This window comes from Rattus norvegicus, chromosome 8 (genome assembly GCF_021556685.1).
Source record: "Rattus norvegicus strain SHRSP/BbbUtx chromosome 8, alternate assembly SHRSP_T2T, whole genome shotgun sequence".
Classification (NCBI taxonomy): Eukaryota; Metazoa; Chordata; class Mammalia; order Rodentia; family Muridae; genus Rattus; species Rattus norvegicus.
The window spans coordinates 31,457,744-31,481,209 of record NC_141541.1 but is presented as its reverse complement, the minus strand read 5'-3'; the positions used below and the strand labels follow the sequence as shown (position 1 = coordinate 31,481,209).

Below are 23,466 nucleotides of genomic sequence, written 5' to 3'. Positions count from 1 at the left end.
TCCATCACTTAGGGAAGTCAAGGCAGGAAGTCAAAGCAGAACTGGGATGCAGGATCTGATGCAGAGATCATGGAGGGGTGCTGCTTACTGGCTTGTTCTCCATGGCTTGACAGCCTGCTTTCTTAGAGAACACAGGACCATCATCCTAGAGGTGTTATCATTCACAATAGTCTGGACCCTCCCCCACCAATCACTGACTAAGAAAATGCCTTAAAACGGAATCTTATGGAGGAATTCTCTCAATTGAGGTTTTTCTCTTTTCAGACAACTCTAGCTTGTGTCACATTGACCTAAGACTAGCCAGCATTCAAGTTTAGATGTTAAAGGCTTTTGTGAAATACTAGGTAGAAAATCCCTGCAGTAGGTGGAATCTTACTGTCCATTTCTTCTCTTTCTCTGAAAGTGGTACTGGGTGGAACTTTTTATTCTGAATGTGGTCCCTTTCATTTTGCTCTGAAAGTCAAAGTTAATCAGGACCTCCCAAGGGTAGGTGCCTTCATTTTTCACTTTAGATAGAAACGTGTTCTTTTCTCTGTCTTCTTTTATTCTCTCTCTCCCTCTCCCTCCCTCCCTCCCTCCCTCTCACCCTCTGAACCATTTAGGCTAGCTGAGGATAGAGGAGGTAATTTAATTAGTTATTTTGAATAAATACACAAGAACCTCCATGCAGTTCTGGGAAGGATCTGAGAACAGATTAAATGTGTCTTCCTCTGGCAGGGTTTACTTTATTGTGTAGTGATGAATCCAGAACTTTAGATTTATTTGTGAAAATGTCATCAAGAGGTTAGTACCTCTACTTTTTCTGTTAGAAAATGTGTGTGTGTGTGTGTGTGTGTGTGTGTGTGTGTGTGTGTGTGTGTGTGAAAGAGAGAGAGAGAAAGAGAAAGCCCAGTGGCTATTTTTAAAAGATTAGCCAGTGTCTTTTCTTTAGCTAAAGTTCTATTTATATTCATTTTAAATTTGACTATTCTGCTGTTGTAGTGATCTGTCTATGCGTGGTGCTTCCAGAGATCAGAATAGTGTGGCAGATCCCTAGGAACTGGAATGGTTGTAGGATGCCATGTGGGTGCTAAGAAACAAAACCCCCCAGTCCTCTGCAAGAGCAGTCAGTTCTTTTAACTGTCGAGCCATCTCTCCAGCCTGACCAGAGTCTTATTGAGCATTATGGTTCACCTTTTCTATTGCTCCTAAAAACAAGTCTGTACAGATAGCATTTGATGGACTGGAGCAGACTGAGAATCAGGATGCCTGTGATGAGTATAGTCTTTAGGTTGTTTAGAAATCTTTACTCACCATTTAAGTGACTTCAGAAACCAAGGATTGCTCTTTACTGACTTCAGTAGAGCTTGGTATTTCGAACCTGAAAGGAATTTCCTTGAGCAAGGTTTAATTATTGTGACTGTATCCTCAGTTCTAGAAGGCTATCCCACCAGCCTGAGACCTTTCCTTTCCCATTCATTTGTGGTCAACCAGATCTTCTCTTTCCTCTCAACAATATTGATACCTGATGGGACAGAAGCCCCACAGCAGATAGTGTCTGAGACTTCTCAAGTCCTTAGCTAAAATCGAACCAAAGACAGCACAGGGGTTTTAATACAACGTTTTTATTTTATTATTTATTTATTTTATGTATATGCATGTTTATATTTATTTTTTATTGGTTATTTTATTTATTTACATTTCAAACGTTGTCTTCCTTCCCAAGTTTCCCTCTGAAAACTCCTTATCTCAGTCCTTCTCCCCCTGCCTCTATGAGGGAGAGGAGCACCTACCCATTCCTGCCTCATTGCCCTAGCATCTCCCTATGCTGGGGCATCGAGCCTCCACAGGCCAAGGGCCTCCCCTCCCATTCACTCCGATAAACCAATCTCTACTACATATGCAGCTGGAGCCATGGGTCCCTCCATTTGTAATCTTTGGTTGGTGGTTTAGTCCCTGGGAGATCTGGGGGGTCTGGTTCGTTGATATTGTTGTTCTTCCTATGGGGTTGCAAACCCCTTTAGCTCCTTTAGTCCTTCCCCTACCTCCTCCATTAAGGTCTCCGTGCTCAGTCTGATGGTTGGCTGCAAGCATGGGCTGGAAAGATGGCTCAGTCATTAAAGGCTGTGCTCACAACCAAAAATATAATATTTTTATTAATTATTGGAAAATTTCAGGCATGGATAAAATATATTTGATGACCTTTGCCTCTCCCACTCCTACCCCCACTCTTCTCAGGCCTACCCCTGGCTCACCTGCTCCTAATTTTATGTCCTCCTCCTCCTCCTCCTCCTCCTCCTCTCCTCCTCCTCCTCCTCCTCTCCTCCTCCTCCTCCTCCTCCTCCTCTCCTCCTCCTCTTCTTTAAATAAACTATGGAGTTCAATTTGTGCAGTTCATATACTCAGTGGTGGGTAGTGGAGCCATCACTGGTGATTGGTTAACTATCCAGGGGCCACACCCTTAAAGAAACAGGACTCTCTCTTTCCCAGTAGTCATCAACAGTAAGCCTCTCCACTGAGGACTCATGGCCCCTCTGGCCTCTATGTTGGATTATCAACTGGCTTGCTCTTGCGCAGGTCTTGTGCAGTCAAACAAGCAAAAAAATTGAAGCCCTAAAAATGATTTATCATAGGAGTATTAGAAAGAGGCTTTTGACGTTGTATTCTTGTATTCACAAGCAAATAACAATCTTCTGGCTTTGTCTTCAAGTAGGTTGTAAAAACAAATAAAAGACCAAAACTAAAATAAAAAACAAATATCCCCCCCAAACAAACAAAACCCAAACTAAATAAGAGTAAAACCAGCTCACCAAACACACCCACAAAACAAAAAGAAACAAGTCTCCAAACAATCCTGAAGGACCAAAATTGCAAACCATCCATTATTTCCCACAATAAAGGTCATTGGCATAGTGGAATGAATGTATTATACAGCGTATTTATAGGTCCCAGTGTTAGTGGGAACTATTGTCCAGGAAAAACTCCAGTTAGTGACTGTGTGGCTCCAAGTATCCCCAGCTGGTACTGTTAACTGCACCGTGCATCCTGGGAAACAAGTTACAAGAAGAGAAGACAAACAGATAATCCAAACACGAGTAGAGTATTTTTTTTTTCAGAGAGACACATTTTCCTGAGACATGCTGCCTCTGGTTTTAGCTTGCACTAACAGCACACCCTCAGACATCTAGAACTGCTACCCAAACCTCATACCATCAAAATGACTTATTTTGTGCCAGCTCATACTGCAGACTGACCTGAGCAAGCTCAGGTGGTGGTTTAAGCCTCAAATATGGAACTGAAGAGCCCAGCTTGAACTCATCAACTCCTAAGGAAAACCACACAGCCAAGTGAATGGAGTACTTTACAAACAAAACCAAACAAATAAAGAGTTTCCAACAAAATGAAATGGCTTGAAGAGCTGCCAAACAGCCTAAGGTTCAAGCTAGAGCCCCGCTGACTGTCAAAAGCCCAAACCCTCTTCCTTCTACCAAATGAGTTACTTATTGAGAGCCAAAGCTAAGAGCTAGAAGGAAAGGAGAATCCTGGGACATAATGTATCTTCCAGGAGCTGCTGGGATATCCCAGAACTTCTGCCACAGGCCGATCTGTCTGTTAGCAGTTGGGTCTCTTCTTCCTTAATGATTTCTGGTCCCCTAGTGGGAGCGTAGAGGAGCGAAGCTGCTTTGGGTTCTTTCTCCTGGTTGGCTCCATCAAAATACTACCAGAGTGTGAGGTTTTTACTGCTCCATGCTCTACTGGAGAGCCAGGAGATGGAGAGGAGAGAAAGAATAGGGTTGGTTCAGGCTTTGGCTTGAGGAAAATGGAAAAATTTTCTTTCAGATTCCTGTCTTCAGGAAGAGACGCTAGGCAGTATGGGATTTTATGGAACAGAGGGTAGAACATTCACGGGCAGGCAGAGTCCTTTTCAGAGTGCAGTCTCCTGTCATCTTTCCTTTGAGAGTCATGCTGGGCAGGACTTTTCTCTTGAAGGCAATGACTCTTTTTCTTCAAAGTCACAGCTGAGGCTGGCCTAGAGGTCACACACATATAAAAGGATGGGCCACTCAAAGACTGTGAGAAGGACTGGAGAAGAGGTTAGTAAGTACCTGGATCCTGCTACTATGCTAACTGCTAACATCCTATACCAAATGAGATCAGAGGGGAAGCCCAGCTTCCTGAAAAAAAAATCCCATTTGGATTGCTTTCTCTTTTCCTCATATAGCCTCTGTACATTGGTTAATAAGCAACTTGAGGAAGGAAGTTCTTTTTTTGTCATTGTTTTTGGTTTTTGCTTTCTTACAGATTCAGAGGCTTCATTCCTGGCTTACTTGGCCTCACACACTTGGGCAGAGCATTACAGCACACAGGATACAGAAAGTGAGATAGGATGGGGCCAAGGGAAAATACTCCAAAGTCCCCACCCAAAATGGCTTCCATGTCTCAGCTAGGTGTGCCCACTATCAAATGCTTCCAGAAACTCCCAAAACAGTGCTACCAAATGGAGACCAAGCATGTAACATAGGAATGTGTGGGCAACATTTCATATTCAAACTCTGAGAGTAGCTGACAGTCTCGAAGCACTCGTGTGCCAGGCACTGTGTGCTGGGTGTTTATTATTTCCCAACTCTCCCAGGGCTATGTGGTAGGTACTGTTGCTGTCTCTACTTTATAAGGAAATCAGGACAGGAAAGGATGTAGGAATTTATGCACAGAGCTGGGGTTCCATAGTTACATTCCAGTGGTGCTGATTCAACAAGGTTCAAGTGGAGTCCACTGAGCAATTATCACTGAGTCAAAAGCCTCATGCAGAGTGATGCTATCACTCAAGTGAATGAAGACACCTGGGGCAGGGCAGCCGCATTCCAGGGTGTCTCTGTCAGAGGCACCTGCGCCTCTTCGAAAACATTCTCTTGCTTGTTTATTTACATTTTAGTTTTTATGAAGGAAAGCATATGGGACACCCCCACTTAATTATCTTCTTGAAATCCTTTTTCCCTCAATTTTGAAAATTAGATTAATATTTGCCCTTAGGTTTTCTGAGAAATAGCTCTTGTTCCCTGCATCTCTGGATTGAATTTGCTTTTATTTACCTGCATAGTTTTTTTTCCTGGTTAAAACTTATACATTATTTGTGTTGTTTTCTCTTCACATAAATCATTATCAGCATCAATGTTTCTATATTTACATCATACTAATTTTGGTATATTATATTTACATTGAATCCAAAGCATTCAAAAATGTCTCTTGAAACTTTACTTAAAATATGTTGTTAAAATTCTGAATCTTCAGGGATTTTACAGTCATTCCTAATTTTTCATTTTACATTTATTTTGTGTGTGTGTGTGTGTGTGTGTGTGTGTGAAAGAGAGAGGGGGAGAGAGAGAGAGAGAGAGAGAGAGAGAGAGAGAGAGAGAGAGAGAGAGAGAATGAATTGGTCTGCACCAAAATTTTAACACATTTACCCCAAGCTGAAGAGGCTTGCTATTAAGATATTACTTTTTGGACAAGAGCCTTCATTGTTCAACTTACTTGAGAATGCTTCTGGAAGTGGTGTGAGTATAGTTGTTAACGTGAAAGTATATTTGGTCAAGGGTTTAGGTAAAATGAGATATATTTTAAAAGGAATGCCCACATTTTAGGTAAAAATAAGTTCTGGAGAGTTGGGAAATATAGGACTTTGATTTATTTCTGTACATTTTGTGATAACGAATCATTGGTGATCAAACCCATAGCACAGTGCAACGGTCAGGAACTACACACTTGCTAGTTCAAATCCCAGTTAAGCTGTGCTAAGTTGGATAGTAGCCTAAGTTTGTAGTAACCTATGTTTCTCCCTTTGTACAGTGAGAGTGGTAGTTTATCACTGAGGGTCTGTTAAATAGAACTACTTAAATAAAATGCTTTACTCCATGCTTCATAATAATAAAGGTCAATAATTACTAGTCATTTTGATGTATTAATAATTATTTTATTACCATAAAAGACATAATTCATAAATATACAAAAATTTAAAATCTTTACATAATAATTTATTAGCAAAAGTTATAAAGTAAGTACTCTTAGAAATAATAATTATATGAATATGAGAGAGTTTGTATCAAAAGAGGAAAATCTCTGAATTGGGCGAAAGGTGGAGAACCTTGCTGGCGTTCTCCCTCATGGGATCCTTTGTTCTGCTTTATTTTCCTTTGTTACACTGAATGTTTGACTTGCTTTGTTTATAGAATGATAAGCCTATTATGATTATGGAATACTGGACTGGCTGGTATGACTCGTGGGGGAGTAAACACACTGAGAAAAGTGCAAATGGTAAGTGAACCATTGGTTTTGACTCAGTCAGGAAGGCCCTATGTCATGAATCACATCCACATGGCCCTCTGCTTATTGACATTCCTGTGCAGACACGAATATCCATTGAACCTTTGCTAATTACAAGCACTGACCACGCCCATGTGCTCACATAGTATGATGCCTTCCCTATAGCAATCTTACAATGAAACAAAACAAGCAGATTGTTAGAAATTAAAACCTCACTCTACACTCAATATTTCTCAGACTGTGTGCTGCAAGGAGACAGGTACAGTCAGAGAACCAAGATAGGGAATAGTTTGACATTCCTACGAATGGTTCTGGAGCATTCACATGATATCATACTCATCCCTAGGAAAGATGACTCTATGGCATTGTCAACAAAAATGGTAGTGGTTGCTAGGAGCCCACAAGCAGTGAGAGATGAGAACTTGGATCCAGGGCTCTGAGAACAGGACTCTATTCCCAAGGCTTCAGCAATTGCTTTGCGGTTTGAGGCAGATTCCTTTTACTTCTGAGTCAAAATGTCTGTCTCCCCTCAAAATGGAGATAATTTACCTTAGATACTCGACAGTCGATGAATGGATAAAAGGAATGTGGTAAATATGCACAATGGAGTGTTATTCAGCCCTACAAGAAGGAAACCCTGCCATCTGTGGCAACAGGCTTGGAACTCAAGTTCTCTGTGCTAAGTGAAGTCATCCAGTTAAAGGATGACAAGTTTGATTTCTCCTGCATTTGTGGAAATTTAAGAACTATGTTGCTCTTGTAAAAGATCGGAGTGGAATGGTAGTTATTAGAGACTGAAAGGACGTAGGGAGAAAAGAAGAAGCCCATTCAGAATCTCTGAATTGCAGCTGGAAGGGAGACATTAGGCAGGGCATTCTGTAGCTTAGAGAGACAAATACTTGTTAAACTAATCCATGAGAAAGTCATAATAACTAAGAAAAGTGACCGTAGAGACCCAGGCTAAAATGATCAATGGTTAATGGTGCAGACACACTCCTTACCCAGGTTTGGTTATTGTGCTGTGTACACAGATACCAAATTACCATGGAGTCACCCATGAACGCATACAAAGACTACATCTCAGTAAAACACGATATAAATGTCCTTTCTTTGAAAGTGAAGAACAGGGACGTCCAGGATTGTTGAAAAGATTTAATGCTGCCCTGCAGAACAATGCCGGGCAATTTCCATTCACTTAGCAAAAGTCTGCTGCCACTATTTTGCAAAAAGTTCACTTGTCCTGAACTGGAAGAATTGCCTAAGTATTGGTGATGACTGAGAAACAGGAAGTATCTAGCTTTGGACTGCAAAACAGAAAAAAACACAAAGCAAGGAAAACCTGAGTACCGCCACCATTAAAGATCTTATAAGAAGGACACCAGAATCACCCCAAAACCTGGTCACCATCACCAGCCTTAATGCCACCAAGCCACAGATATGTGATCTCTTGTGTCTGGGGCACAATGTCTTGATTCCTAAGCATAGTTTTTCATCAGTTAATCATCTCATCACTCCTGTGGTGGTGTGGGAATTAAAGCCTTCATTTGATCGGTAGCAAAGCAGAAGCAGAGAGAGAAAATATTTACAAACAGTAAAGAGCACAGCCAAAGCCTAGGCCCATGCTGAACTGCCATCATCCAGTTTCCATGGCAACCAGGGTGAAGAAGGGTTCACTGTTAAATGTGCTGGGGCAATGGACGTTTCTGTGCCCAAAGATTATAAATACTACAGGCACAGTACAGTAACACAGTGCTTTGAATTCAACACTTCTTGGAGACGTTGTCCTGGGAATGAGGGATTACTAGTGATTTGTAAATAATTTTAAAATTTAGATACTTCTAAGACAAGAGTTTTAGACTATCATTTAATACATGCAGTTTGGGGTCAATTTGTAGCAAAGCTATAGTGGGAAAAAATGAAATGAGAAGAAAAAAGCTTCAGGTTCTAGGACTTAGTTTTCAAGACTGGTTCTGGACAGTTCCACCTACTTCAGGGTGAAAAAGATGACAAGGCTGACTGTGCTGGACGGAGGTGGAAATGGTAGTTTTCACCTAAGATCTCCCTCTCCCTTTTGTTTTTATCCCTTCTGTTCCAACAGAAATTCGACGCACAATATATAGATTCTTCAGCTATGGACTCTCCTTCAACGTGTATATGTTCCACGGTGGAACCAACTTTGGTTTCATAAATGGAGGCTATCATGAAAATGGTCACACGAATGTTGTGACTAGCTATGGCAAGTGGTGATGGTGTGGTTAACTTCCCTGGGGTGGGTGGTCCTACAGCTTTGGGGAGGAGACTCCAGAATCATGCTCTTGTATCACGGGGTCCTAACAAGCAATCTGTTCTGAGAGCCGAGACTTTTCATCTTCTTTCCTTTATTCTTTAACATTTAGGCTGCACAGCCAGCTGTCACTCTAGCAGGCAGGCTAGAATGACATTAGATGCTCTACTTTACTCTTGTGCGCTGGCCCCAGTGCTCTCAGATCTAGCTCAGCAGGACCAGGACTCTAGGTTGAAGGGACAGGAGTGTCTGTGAGAAAGCGAAAGGGCAGGGTGAACTCCAGGTTTCCAGATAGGATTGGGGGAAGGTTTCCATCCATTACCCAGCCAGAGGTAGATGATGTGTCTTCCTTTTGTCTCATCTTTGGTGGATCTGGGTTTCCACATATCCCCGTGCTTGAAGCAGGGCCTGCTGTGGAGGACTGCATGTCCCAAACAGGAACCTCTGTCTTGCAGACTATGATGCTGTGCTTTCCGAGGCTGGTGATTACACAGAAAAGTATTTCAAGCTTCGGAAACTCTTTGCATCTGGATCAGGTACTTATCACCTTAGTAGAAGGATAGCATTCTCATGGGCTATCCATACTTTGTGGAGAAGAGAAAAAAGGAAATTTTGGGGGGGGGTTAGCATCTTATGAAGCTCTTGAGAGCAAGGATAATCTTACATCAACTTCCAGGTTTCCCACTTAAAAGACAGATGGGTTGATGCCCATTAGAAACCTTTAACCTTCTTTACTGAAATAAAAACTATGATATTGGTGTGCTATGTGATGATGAAAGGTAACCTCCTATTTGTAAAACTTTAGTATTGCATGGGACTCAATAACCACATATGCAGAAAGAAAATTTACTATCTTGACTTTAACTAAATGCATCCACTTCGCTGTCTAGTGAGGGCTATAACAGAGCTAAGAGCCAGCATGGCCAGATGTAACATGGAGCTCTCTACTGGTCTTCTTTCTCTGTTTCCACCAGGTACTCAAGCTATCAATGTGTTCACTAGGTATGTTGTCTACCAAGAATTAATGCTTCCTAGACATGTGTTTCTACCAGATCTGTGTGGATGCAAAAATGGCACCTATTATCTCTTTTGGAGAGGCACACCTATGTCCTAGGATAAAATTCTTTGTCTTCTGTCTCTGGATGCAAAGGTCACAGATAGTCGTGGGAATGCTTAGAGAGAGGAATGTTCATTTTAGACACTTTGCCCTGTGCTCCAATGCCATTCTTGTTGCAGCACGTCCTCTACCGCCATTGCCTCGTCTTATTCCCAAGGCTGTCTATCCCTCTGTGAATCTATCATTCTACCTGCCACTGTTTGATATCCTACCATACTTAAATAAGGTGAGCACTGCTTGGGTGCCAGCATTGTGGTAGAGGGTGAGACTGTGGAGAAGCAGGGGAGATTGATGTGTGTTCCCCGTGGAGAGGTAGGAGAGAAGGATGTGGATCCTAGAAGAAATATCTCATCAGGGAACCTTTTTTTTAATGGGGGAGTTTGAAAAGAACTTCTTGGCATTGTGTCTATAACTGGAATTATTGGTCAGGAACCACTGGTTGTTGCTTTGATGAAGATGGTAAAGAACTGGTAGTATTAGCAAAAAGAATGAGAAAGCAGGGTATCTGACAGAGTATCCTATCTTAGAGGATCCTACTTTCTGCTTAGATGGATTCACTTGCTGAATGCTATTATAAGACCCACAATGGAAAGTCGCTGACTGGGACCCATGAAAGTAATCATCTTCATTACCCACTAGTTAGGCTTTATTTTTAAATTATGCTTTTTATCTCCCTCTAAGTGAGAAACCTGTCCTAATTGTAGAGACCAAACTCTTGAGTTACATTGGCTTTACTTCTACTCTTGCTATTTTTGACAAGAAGCAGTGATAATAAATTGTCCACATAACTAAATGTTTGCTGAGTTCAAAATCCTCTCATCTTCGGTTATTTGCAACATGTTTTTTTGTTTTACTGATTAATTTTTATGACTACGCTGGTTGTGTGGTCTTCGCAATGCCGTATCACTCCAAATTTCTTGGACGGTGAATATATTACCATAGAAGCATTGTCATGGCATCCGTTTGTGATTATTTCATTCAAGGAATCTTTGAGGACCATTGTGTGGTCCAAAAAATAGTGACAAGAGTCTTTTAGAAGAATCATGGCTTCTCCTCATTTTGTCTTCTGTTCCTGCCCGGTCTCCATCGTAGCCTGTCATGTTAGAAACTCCAGTCACCATGGAGAATCTTCCAATAAACAATGGCAGTGGTCAGCCATTTGGATTGGTCCTTTATGAGACGTCCATCTGTTTTGGAGGCGGTCTCTCTGCTTCAGTCCACGATTCGGCACAGGTAGGCATCAGCATGGGTCTCTGGTGCTGTGTAGCCTACCTCCACTGTTGAGGAGAGTAGCTTCAGATTCACTTCACTATATGCTAATATTTGTTTTACCATTATGGTAGGATCCTAAGAAGCATAGAGTCAAATGAAATAGACTTTTATTGTTTGTTTTGCTGTAACTCCGTCTCCTGGGGAATCCTGTTTAACTCTAGTTGTCTGAGCACTGAAATTAGTACACGTCTTTCTCTTCCACCTTCTACCTTAACCTCTGTTCTTCAGCTAAGCCTATTGATCAATCTGACACTGGCTCTATTTTTGTAGGTGTTTTTGAATGACAAAAGCATAGGAATTCTGGATGAGAATAATGAGTTCCTGCATATTCCTAAAATCCAGGTAAGTAATCCCACAGTCCAGAAGATAAGGTTGATTGTCCTTTCATGAGTAGCCCAATTCTGGGCTTGACTACAACTTTCTCCCACTCTGTTATTTCTTCTCACATAGGATTTGTAGCAGGAAGTGTGTAGGGCCATAATCTTAAGGCACCTTCTAAGCTTTAGTAACCTAAGGACCTACAGAATGAATTATTCAGTGAGAGTAGAAGTTCTCTTTAGGTCTGATTCAACACCTGGCTCCTGTTTGGATTGCTGTTCAAAAGCAGAATGAAACATAATTTTTGCCCATCCTAACACAGTCGGCAAAAAAGAAAGGATAGATTAAGTATGGGATATGAGCCGTGTGTGTGTGTGTGTGTGTGTGTGTGTGTGTGTGTGTGTGTGTGTGTGTGAGAGAGAGAGAGAGAGAGAGAGAGAGAGAGAGAGAGAGAGAGAGAGAGGTGAATTGGGGAAACTGCTGGTCTCTTTACCCAGTTTCTTGGGATTTGGATAAAAAGAACATGTTCTTGAATATGAGCTCTTGATGACTAATTTGTCCCCTAAGCAGGGTTGTCAGCTTCTGAGGATCCTGGTTGAGAATCAAGGCCGAATCAATTTCTCATGGAGAATTCAAAGTGAGCAGAAAGGTAGGCTTTGGTCCTGAGAAACAACGCAACTTCTCTTCATTTACCTGAAGCTTATAGCTGTGGGTGTTTGGGGGTTAGGGGGACTGAAACGACCCCCTGAGAAGTGGGCTAATTCATTCCAAGAGCAGTGATGTTACTTTGTGCCCCCTCCTTTGTTCTGACTTTCCTTGTTATCAATGGCAGGAAAGCAGAAGAGTTACATTAGGTGCTAGCCCATCTTAGATCAGGACTCAGTCTTCCTTCAGGAAACACCCTATACTAACTGGGGAAAGCTTTTAGTCCTGTGAAAGCACACGAGAAAACTCAAATGACGATGGGCCAGTTTAGTATTTGCTTTCTTGGCTGTATTCGTTGAAAGGAAGCATATATAAGCTGTATTTCTCTGTCTCAAACTTTGGAGAATATCCAGCACTTGTTGCTAGACTCTTCTCTGCCTCCCACAGGATTAAATGAAGCAGTTACCATCAATGGTACTTTGCTGAGGAATTTCACCATCTATTCTCTGGACATGAAGATGAGCTTCTTCGAGAGGTATGCTCCTTCCTATTCACAATGCACACAGAGAATCTGAGAGGTTATGAGTTCTTCCTTTGCTCATGAAAAGCCCAAGATTCAGATACCTAAAGGGGTATGTCTGATTATCCAGTGTTTTACTTCAGCACTAGAATAGGTCTGATTGCCATGGGCAGTACTGCCAATTCACTATGTCTATGGAGTCCTGATCTCTGTGAGAGAAGGCTGTGTCAGCATTGGAAGGAGAGCAGGGAAAAGTTTTCCTCAGCCTCATCTTCTGATCATGTCTTCAGGCTCCGCTCTGCATCATGGAGAATTGCTCCAAAAACTTATAAAGGCCCTGCCTTCTACTGGGGAAGTTTGAACGTTGGCTCTTTTCCCACGGACACCTTCCTGCACCTACCAGTAAGCAAACTTCCTCCTCTCTGGTGTTCTAAATATGTATTTTCTTTTTAATAATATTTAGTTTATTTTAAAAAGCATTTGTATATATGTGTTTTTATATGCATACATGCGGATGTGTATGGGCTCTCCTGGAGGCCAGGAGAGGAAGTCAGATTCTCTGGAGTTGGAGTGAGCAGCAGCTGTGAGTTGCCTGACACAGGAACTGGTAACTGGTACTGGTCTTCTACAAGAGCAGCCTGTGTTCTTAACTACTCGCTGTGTCTCTAGCTCCACACATATCCTTGTAAAGGCTCTAGGAAGAATGGCAGAAAGCTCGAGAGCTAGAGTCATAGAGGACTACAAGGAAACAAGGACTCTGGATCCATCAGGGCAGGTGGACATGTGAACCAATCCCAGCATGATGAGGGGGCTTGGCCATGACCTCTAGCTGCGGAGCCTCTGGTAATTCTTAGCTGCTGAGAGTTGTTGACAATTCTACCATAATCCAGTGGAAGGAGATAACATCCATGGATAGTGGGGAAGCACAAACTGGCACCAATGTAGGTGAAAAACAAATCAGAGTTTAATGGAAGGGAGGCAGTGAAGGAGTTTGGGAAGGGAGGTTGAGTGTGGCCAAAATGTACACAAAATTCTCAGAGGGAATATATATAATATATATATATATATATATATATATATATATGTGTGTGTGTGTGTGTGTGTGTATGTATATGTATGCATATGTATATGTATAAGTATGTATATGTATATAAATATAAATATGTAAAAAACTAAAGCAAATAAAACTTAAGCAAGGCTATGATATACAGGAAGGACGACATTTGCTTTCCTCTCCTCTTCCTTACTTCTAATAAACTGTATGATCTTTCTCAACCATCCTAATTTATCATTATTTATAAAGTATGTGAGAATGCAACTGAAAATCTCAAAAGGTTAAAACATCAACAGAACAAATGGCAGACTCTCTTCAAAATTTTACCACATTTCACTTTATACCTGTGTTTAGTCAAAACTACCTATTTCTATTTAAATGTACTTGAATATGCAACACGTAAAATTTCTTCTTGATTAGTTTTCTAAAGGCTTAAGCTTTGTCCTTTCGAAAAGTCAAATGGTAGCCCCATTGATAATTTATATTGTTTTCTAAAATCCGTGTGTCATGTTTTATTCACTTTCTGTTTTTTCTTTCCCACTGGCGTGAATTGTGGCAATGTGCCTAGCTCAGTCTTCTGGGAGCTGGGGATATAGGTGTGTGTAGTTGTGAGTTTAGCTATAACATGTTGGCTCCTGGTGGGTTACACCCATGCACCTGCCCCGGAGCTATCTCGATTTGCAATGATAGACACACACACACACACACACACACACACACACACACACACACACACACACGTATATGGTATGTACAACCTCCCACCAAACAAATGAATATCTTGTCTCTAGAACACTGGTTCTGTGCTCTCATTACTCTGGTATAATAAATCCAGGGGGCTATGCTTGCACAAGTACTCAATAAGTCTTGATACTTTGAATACAAATGGCTCCCATGACTTAATATAGTTGAATGCTTAAGAATTATGGAGTGGCACTATTTGAAAAGGAGTAGGAGGTGTGACATTGTTGAGGTTTCAAAAGCCCACACCAGGTCTAATCTCTGTCTCTGTCCCTCTGTCCCTCTGTCCCTCTGTCCCTCTGTCCCTCTGTCTCTCTGTCTCTGTCTCTCTCTGTCTCTCTGTGTCTCTCTGTGTCTCTGTCTCTGTCTCTGTCTCTGTCTCTCTCTCTCTCTCTCTCTCTCTCTCTCTCGATCAGGATGTCACTTTTAACTCTTTCTCCAGCACTGTCACAGCCGCCACCATGTTTCTTGCCTTGATAGTAGAATAGACTTCAAGAACTATAAGCAAGCTCCTAATAAAATGTTTTCACTTAGGAGTTGCTCTTCTGTCTCTTCACATCAATAGAGCAATGATTTAGACAAAGGTCTTGCCCACACTGGGTTAAGCTACTTGTCTTAGTTGCTGTTCTAGCGCTATGAAGAGATACCATGACCACAGCAACTATTATTTTAAAAAGTATTTAATTGGAGCTTGCTTATAGCTTCAGAGGTTTAGTTAATTATCATCATGATGGGGAGCATGGACACACACAGGCATGCATGTTGTTTGAAAATTAGTTGAGATAGTTCTCTTTCTGGATCCCCAGGCAGCAGGAAGAAAGACTCGATAAGTCTGTTGTAGCTACGGTTTTGAAACCTCAAAGCCAAACCCCCAGTGGTCTACTTCCTCTAATGAAACCACACCTCCAAGTCCTTTTCAAACAGTGCTACTCCCTGATGACTAGCATTCAAATATATGAGCCTACAGGGACAGTTCTTACTCAAACCACCACACTACTCTTAAATGGATCATGATTTCTAGGTTTTGAAATGTGTGTTCTTCTGGTTGATTGAGTGCAACCTTATCCCTGAATCAGAATATACTTTTAGGTCTGTATATTAACAAGGGTGGGCACTGCTTGCCCTAGATGGGTAGTGCGATTTATTGGCAATTCAGTTTCTGCAGGAGGATGTTGGAGCTAATACCTCCCAGGATGAATTTTTTCAATTTTAATTTTTATTTACATTTTAAATGTTATCCTCTTTCCCAGTTTCCCCTCCAGAAACCCACTATCACATCTCCCTCCTCTGATTCAATGAGGGTGCTCCCCCACCCACTCACTCCCTCCTACCTCACTGACCTGACATTCCCCTATACTGGGGCATCAAGTCTTCACAGGACCAAGGGCCTCTCCTCCCACTGATGCCTGACAAAGCCATCCTCTGCTACATATGTGGCTGGAGCCATAGGTTCATCCCTGTGTACTCTTGGGATGGTGGCTTAGTCACTGGAAGCTCTGGGGGGTCTGGTTGATTGATGCTGTTGTTCCTCTTAAGGGGCTGCAAACCCCTTCAGCTCCTTCAGTCCTTTCTCTAACTCCTCCAATGGGGACCCTGTTCTCAGTTCAATGGTTGGCTATGAGCATCTGCCTCTGTATTATTCAGGGTCAGGCAGAGCCTCTTAGGAGACAGCTATACCAGGCTCCTGTCAGCATGCACTTCTTGGCATCCACAGTATTGTCTGGGTTTGGTGGCTGCATATGGGATGGATCCCACAGGTCTCTGCTTCAAACTTTGTCTCCATATTTTCTCCTGTATTTTTGTTTGCCCTTCTAAGAAGGTCTGAAACATCCACACTTTGGTCTTCCTTCTTCTTGAGCTTCACATGGTCTATGAATTGTATCTTGGGTATCCCAAGCTTTTGGGCTAACATCCACTTATCAGTGACTGCATACCATGTGTGTTCTTTTGTGATGGGGTTACCTCACACAGGATGATATTTTCTAGTTCCATCCATTTGCCTAAGAATTTCATGTATTCATTGTTTTTAATATCTGGTAGTACTCCACCGTGTAGATGTACCACATTTTCTGTATCCATTGGTCTGTTGAAGGGCATCTGGGCTCTTTCAAGCTTCTGGCTATTATAAATAAGGCTGCTATGAACACAGTGGAGCATGTGTCCTGGTTATATATTGGAGCATCTTTTGGGTATATGCCCAGGAGTGGAATAGCTAGATCCTCAAGTAGTACTATTTGTCCAATTTTCTGAGGAACCTCAGGACTAATTTCCAGAGTGGTTGTACCAGCTTTCAATCCCACCAACAATGGAGGAGTGTTCCTCTTTGTCCACATCCTCGCCAGCATCTGTTGATACCTGAGTTTTTGATCTTAGCCATACTTGATGTGAGGTGGAATCTCAGAGTTATTTTGATTTGCACTTCACTGATGACTAAGGATATTGAACATTTAGGTGCTTCTTGGCCATTTGATATTCCTCAGTTGTGAATTCTTTGTTTAGCTCTGTACCCCATTTTTAATAGGGTTATTTGATTCTCCGGAGTCTAACTTCTTGGGTTCTTTGTATATATTGGATATTAGCCCTCTATCAGATGGAGGATTGGTAAAGATATTTTACCAATCTGTTGGTTACCTTTTTGGCCCAATGACAGTGTCCTTTGCCTTACAGTTTTATGAGGTTCCATTTATCTATTCTTGATCTTAGAGCATAAGTCACTGGTGTTCTGTTCAGGAAAATTTCCCCAGTGCCCATGCATTTGAGGCTTTTTACCACTTTCTTTTCAGTTAGTTTTAGTGTATCTGGTTTTATGTGAAGGGCTTTATCCATTTGGACTCGAGTTTTGTACAAGGTGATAAGAATGGATCGATTTGCATTCTGCTACACGCTGACCAATAGTTGAAACAGCATCATTTCTTGAAAATGCTGCCTTTTTCCCCCACTGGATGGTTTTACTTCCTTTGTCAAAGATCAAGTGACCATAGGCATGTGGGTTTATTTCTGCGTCTTCGATTCTATTCTATTGATCTACTTGCCTGTCTCTGTATCAATACCACACTTTTTTTTAAAAATCTCTATTGCTCTGTAATGCTGGAGGCTAGGTATGGTGATTCCCCCAGAAGTTCTTTTATTGTTGATTATAGTTTTCCCTACCCTGGGTTTTTTGTTATTTCAAATGAATTTGCAAATTGCTCTTTTTAACTCTGTAAAGAATTGACTTGGGATTTTAATGGGAATTGCATTGAATCTGTAGATTGCTTTAGGCAAATGGCCATTTTTACTATATTAATCATGCCAATCCATGAGCATAGGAGATCTTTCCATCTTCTGAGATCTTTTTTCCCCATCTTTATTAACTTGAATATTTCTTATTTACATTTTGATTGTTATTCCGCTTCCCAGTTTCCAGGCCAACATCCCCCTAACCCCTCCCGCTCCCCTTCTATATGGGTGTTCCCCTACCCATCCTCCCCCCATTACCACCCTCCTCCCAACAATCACGTTCACTGGGGGTTCAGTCTTAGCAGGACCAAGGGCTTCCCCTTCCACTGGTGCTCTTACTAGGCTATTCATTGCTACCTATGAGGTTGGAGCCCAGGGTCAATCCACGTATATAGTCTTTGGGTAGTGGCTTAGTCCCTGGAAGCTCTGGTTGCTTGGCATTGTTGTTCATATGGGGTCTCAAGCCCCTTCAAACTCTTCCAGTCCTTTCTCTGATTCCTTCAACGGGGGTCCCATTCTCAGTTCAGTGGTATGCTGCTGGCATTCGCCTATGTATTTGCTGTATTCTGGCTGTGTCTCTCAGGAGAGATCTACATCCGGCTCCTGTCGGTCTGCACTTCTTTGCTTCATCCATCTTGTCTAATTGGGTGGCTGTATATGTATGGGCCACATGTGGGGCAGGCTCTGAATGAGTATTCCTTCTGACTCTGTTCTAAACTCTCTATTCCCTCCCAAGGGTATTATTGTTCCCCTTTTAAAGAAGGAGTGAAGCATTCCCATTTTGGTCCTCCTTCTTGAGTTTCATGTGTTCTGTACATCTAGGGTAATTCAAGCATTTGGGCTAATAGCCACTTATCAATGAGTTCATACCATGTGTGTTTTTCTGTGATTGGGTTACCTCACTCAGGATGATATTTTCCAGTTCCAACTATTTGCCTATGAATTTCATAAAGTCATTGTTTTTGATAGCTGAGTATTATTCCATTGTGTAGATGTACCACATTTTCTGTATCCATTCCTCTGTTGAAGGGCATCTGGGTTCTTTCCAGCTTCTGGCTATTATAAATAAGGCTGCTATGGACATAGTGGAACACGTGTCTTTGTTATATGCTGGGGCATCTTTTGGATATATGCCCAGGAGAGGTATAGCTCTGTCCTCAGGTAGTGGAATGTCTAATTTTCTGAGGAATCTCCAGACTGATTTCCAGAGTGGTTGTACTAGTTTGCAGTCCCATCAACAATGGAGGAGTGTTCCTCTTTCTCCACATCCTCGCCAGCATTTGCTGTCACCTGAGTTTTTGATCTTAGCCATTCTTACTGGTGTAAGGTGAAATCTCAGGGTTGTTTTGACTTGCATTTCCCTTATGACTAAAGATGTTGAACATTTCTTTAGGTGTTTCTCAGCCATTTGGCATTCCTCAGCTGTGAAATCTTTGTTTAGCTCTGAACTCCATTTTTTTTCTTTTTCTTTTCTTTTTTTTTTTTTCAGAGCTGGGGACCGAACCCAGGGCCTTGTGCTTGCTAGGCAAGCGCTCTACCACTGAGCTAAATCCCCAACCCTTGAACTCCATTTTTAAATAGGGTTATTTGTCTCCCTATGGTCTAACTTCTTGAGTTCTTGGTGTATTTTGGATATAAGCCCTCTATCAGTTGTAGGATTGGCAAAGATCTTTTCCCAATCTTAGGAGTGCCCACCTGACCAGGCGGTGAGGTCTCTTTCCCACGGGGTCTGGGAGCAGAGAGCGCCAGCACTGTTCTTAAGAGGCTACCACCTGTATCAACACCAGCAGCAGGCCTTAATCTTTGAAATACAATGTTTTAAAATTACTATATAATCATACGATTTCCTTCTCCCTTTTTTTCCCTCCATCTACTCCTATATATTCCCCCTGTTTTCTCTCAAATTCATGGTATTTTTCTTTTTTCTTTTTTTCTTTTTTTTTCCGGAGCTGGGGACTGAACCCAGGGCCTTGCGCTCGCTAGGCAAGCACTCTACCGCTGAGCTAAATCCCCAACCCCTGGTATTTTTCTTTAATTGTTGAATATATACACATATATTCATAGATACATAGATGTAACCTGCTTAGTCCATATAATGTTTTCTGCATGTATATAACATCAGGAAATGACAACTTAGTATTTTTACATGCATTTAAATGAAATAACTTATTTATATAGGGTAGGCCCTATTGGGAGCATTCATTAGTGGCCTGTTGGGTTTACCAAAGCTTTGATTATCTTGTTTATCCTTTTTTAAACAAACCAGTCTTTAGTTCTTTCAGCTGGTTTTATGAAGGCTTTCCAATGAATACAACATTGGAATCATATAGAACGTTGCTCCTCAGTGCACTGTCACTTACCTGCTAGCATATTAAGGCTCCTGTTGAATGAATTATTTCTATCTCACTCTTTTTAAGGGTATGGTCCCTTAGAGTCCAAGCTCCGAGAGTATACTACTTGATGAGCTTCCTTGACACCTTTATCTTTACCCTTTGTGAGGTCAGGAACTGCTCTTTTAGGTTTTCAGCGGCTCCCCTTGAGTAAAATGTCTCTCAGTAGAAAGATTTTCTAGGAAGTCTCATTATCTTTTTGTTTTCTTGTCCTAAATATTTTTCTGAAACTATTTGGTATAATTCCAGTTGATTAAAAGAGTTTCTGCTTAGCCTGGAGAGATGGCTCAGCAGTTAAAAGCACTGGCTGCTCTTTCAGAGGACCTGGGTTCAGTTCTTAGTGGCCATATAGTGGCTCACAACTGTTTATCCCCGGGACCAAATGATCTGATGCCTTCTTCTGGTCTCATCTAGAACCGGACATACAATGAGCACACATATACACTGAGGCAAAAACTCAGACCTGTACAAATAAAGTAAATAAACATAATATAATTTAAAAGGCCATGTAGCTTTGCCTTTTAGCTTTGCCTTTTGCCTGTGAGCAGCACTGTTCATCTATTTATCTTGTTCTTATTTTGGAAATGAAAACCTCTGCTTTAAAAGTGTAACATACTCATCATTTAGCAGGACCACAGTGCATCTCCAGGCAAGGGTTGGCTCCATTGTCTTCTTTCTTATTCTCAGACTGTGAGGAAGAAGTTCTAGATGTTTTGCCTTCTAAATTGTTTCCTACGTGGCATCACTGGGATCCTTAATCTTGCTCTTGCTCTCACTTCACAATGCTCTGGTTTCTATGTTCCCATCTCTCAACCCTCCTCTCTCCCTCTACCCCCATGCCTTTCAGAATTGGCATTATGGGTTTGTGTTCATCAACGGACGAAATCTTGGAAGATATTGGGACATTGGGCCTCAGAAAACACTGTACCTTCCTGGTCCCTGGCTTCATCCAGAAGACAACGATGTGAGTTACCCAACCCTGCCTCAAGGTGTCATAAACCCTTAGATGGAGCTTTGTCCTCCAATTCCGCTTTCTTCACCCTGTACAGCTAGATTGACGATTCTCACTCCCAGTTTTCTTTCTTCCCAGGTCATCGTGTTTGAGAAGATAGAGAAGGGATTTTACATCCAGACGAGAAAGAAACCCCAGTTGCAAAATTAATTCTACAAAACAGATTCTGAATTGTCAGAGGGTTCTGATGGTTCTTTTGAATGTTGATCACTGCTAAGAATATTGCAAATAGTGCTGCTGACAGAAAAACATGAAAATAACCGAAATACCCAGAGAAATTGGGTATTTCCATTTAATTACTAATTTTAGGCTATAAACTTCAAAATCTTTAGTAGACAAATTTATCTAGTTAAATGCTTAATTCTTAGTAGGTTCTTATTCTCTGTCAAGATATGCCTTTAGAAAGAAAATAAAAACAAATTTAACTTCTGCTTTCTCATGCTCAGTTGTGAGAAAAAGAATTGTCTGTAATGCAGGGGAAAGTAAGCATGCTGGCCTTTCTTTATAAAAGATAGTATTGAAATAGTGACTTGTAAATGCATGGTCTTGTGTGTGTGTGTGTGTGTGTGTGTGTGTGTGTGTGTGTGTGTGCTAGAGGAGGAGGCAACACATAGGTCAACCATCAACATCTTTAGGCATTTCCCTGTCCTGTTTATCTTCAAGGTGATCTCTCAGGTGACATCCAATCAAAGATCAAATAGAAGTTTGGTTTGGTTCAGATACATGCAATAGCAAAGCCTGACACTGAGCCCTTTAGAGCTTATTCCTTGTTGGTTTTCTGGGTATAGTGAAGCCTCTTACTTATAGTGGACAGGGATCAGTGAGATCAGCCCACATCCATAAACCATCCAACTAGTCTTCTCAAACCACACTACTTGATCACACAGTCTCTCATATTAAAAACACACTAGACCAACTTCCAACAATTGACGGTTTACAAGACCGTCTTACCTTGTGTATTATAAGTGTTTGTGGGCTTCAAGCAATATAATGAGTAGTTAAGTCAGATGCCTGGGGAAGGAAGACTCTGCATTCTTTTACATGTATTTTGTTCATTAAATTCTTAATAGGTTTCAATAAAAATACAGAAAAATGACACTGATCAAATAGTCTTCTCTATTTTAAAAAAGTGTGTGTTTGTGTACATGTACATATGAGTATAAACATTCCAAGAAAGCAGAGGTCTTGCATTTCCCCTGTTGTCGCAGGGGTTTTGAGCCACCCAGCATGGGTTCTAGGATTGAAATTCTGGTCCCTTGCTAGAGAAGTGCACAATTTTACTGGCTGATCCCTCTCTAATCCCCACATCCATTCTTTTAAAGGAGCTAAGAAGCCACCTGTGGGTGATCAGAAAGCACTAGCAGCTGTTATTATCTGAGACCCTAGTGTCTTAGGCTTGAAGTCACTCATAAAAACATTGGTAGAGTAGCATAGGGGAGAGAGATGGACACAATTCATAGTAACTGGAATCTCATATGTAACTGAATCCCATGTCTCAAAAGGTTGTTTCTTCTATTTTATCTTTTGCTGGTCACATTTTTTTTCTTTCAAATACTACATTTTATCTTTGATTTTTTTTCTCTTTCACAGTCCAAGTAGTATGAAAGTGCTATAAATATGACTTTTCACTGAACAGTTACAAATGCACAATTGAGATGTTACAGGGCCATTTACATACTGGTGAAATCCCATTGGATTTTTTTTTTCGGATGATTTGGTACCATGTGTGGTACAGCACAGAGGAAACTAGAACATGTCATATGTAACGTATCAGATTCTGCTCTCCAGTCTGGTGACAAGCAGTCCCATGCTAGCCTTTCTGAACAACACTGACTAGCATGGTTCCATGTGTGAACATGCTCCCTCTTGTAAAGTCATGTTTCACTAATTTTCCAACTAGATCTCTAACTTCAAAACCAACCAACTAAACCAAAGAGGTAAACAGAAGAATAATTTTCTTTCAAGACCTTTATCCTAATAGCTATAAAGCTGATTTAGTGATATGACTCAAATCATTGCATGGTGGTTACAAATATTAGGTCCAACTCCAAGAAGGCCTGCAGAGCCAACTGACCTGAGCCCATGGGGGGCTCACAAAGACTTGGACACCAAACAGGGAGCATGGAGGAGCTGGACCTAGGCACCGTACACATTTCTAGCAAATGTGCAGTTCGGTCTTCATGTTGGACCCTTAACAAATGAAGCAAAAGCTATCTTGGTCTATGTTGCCTGCCATTGGATCCCCTTTCCTGACCTGGACTGCATGTTTGGGCCTCAGTGGGAGAGGATATGCTTAGTTCTTCTGGGATTGGATATTCCAGGGTGGGATGGTACCCAAGGAGGGGCTCCCCCTTTAAGGAGAAGAGGAGGGAGCAACAGGGAAGAGATTCATAAGGGTGGGGCTGGGAGGAAAAGAGGGAGGGGGACTGTGATCAGGATATAAAGTGAATAAAAACCAAAAAAACAAATATTAGGTCCAATTTATATATTCTAGCCTGCCTTTTTTTTCTGTCACATACTTAAAAGAATACAGAGTAGAATTCAGCATTGCTTTTCCAAACTACCATGCAGTGGGATTAATCATTAACACAGAGCAA

General features: G+C 41.4%; 1 protein-coding gene across 3 annotated transcripts in view; it reads left to right on the top strand.

The window, feature by feature from the left end:
- The window catches only part of Glb1l3 (galactosidase, beta 1-like 3), a 45,098-nt gene extending 23,342 nt beyond the window's left edge, over window positions 1-21,756 (top strand). For 2 of the 3 annotated variants that reach the window (XM_087563282.1, XM_087563283.1), the window contains exons 11-21: window positions 6,204-6,288; window positions 8,396-8,533; window positions 9,037-9,117; window positions 9,818-9,924; window positions 10,791-10,931; window positions 11,241-11,312; window positions 11,859-11,937; window positions 12,381-12,468; window positions 12,744-12,855; window positions 20,705-20,821; window positions 20,948-21,756. In XM_087563282.1, coding sequence (XP_087419408.1) covers window positions 6,204-6,288; window positions 8,396-8,533; window positions 9,037-9,117; window positions 9,818-9,924; window positions 10,791-10,931; window positions 11,241-11,312; window positions 11,859-11,937; window positions 12,381-12,468; window positions 12,744-12,855; window positions 20,705-20,821; window positions 20,948-21,019 — 1,092 coding nt within the window. In that variant the 3' untranslated portion in view covers window positions 21,020-21,756. 3 annotated transcript variants of the gene reach the window in all.
- Window positions 21,757-23,466: the final 1,710 nt, after the last annotated feature.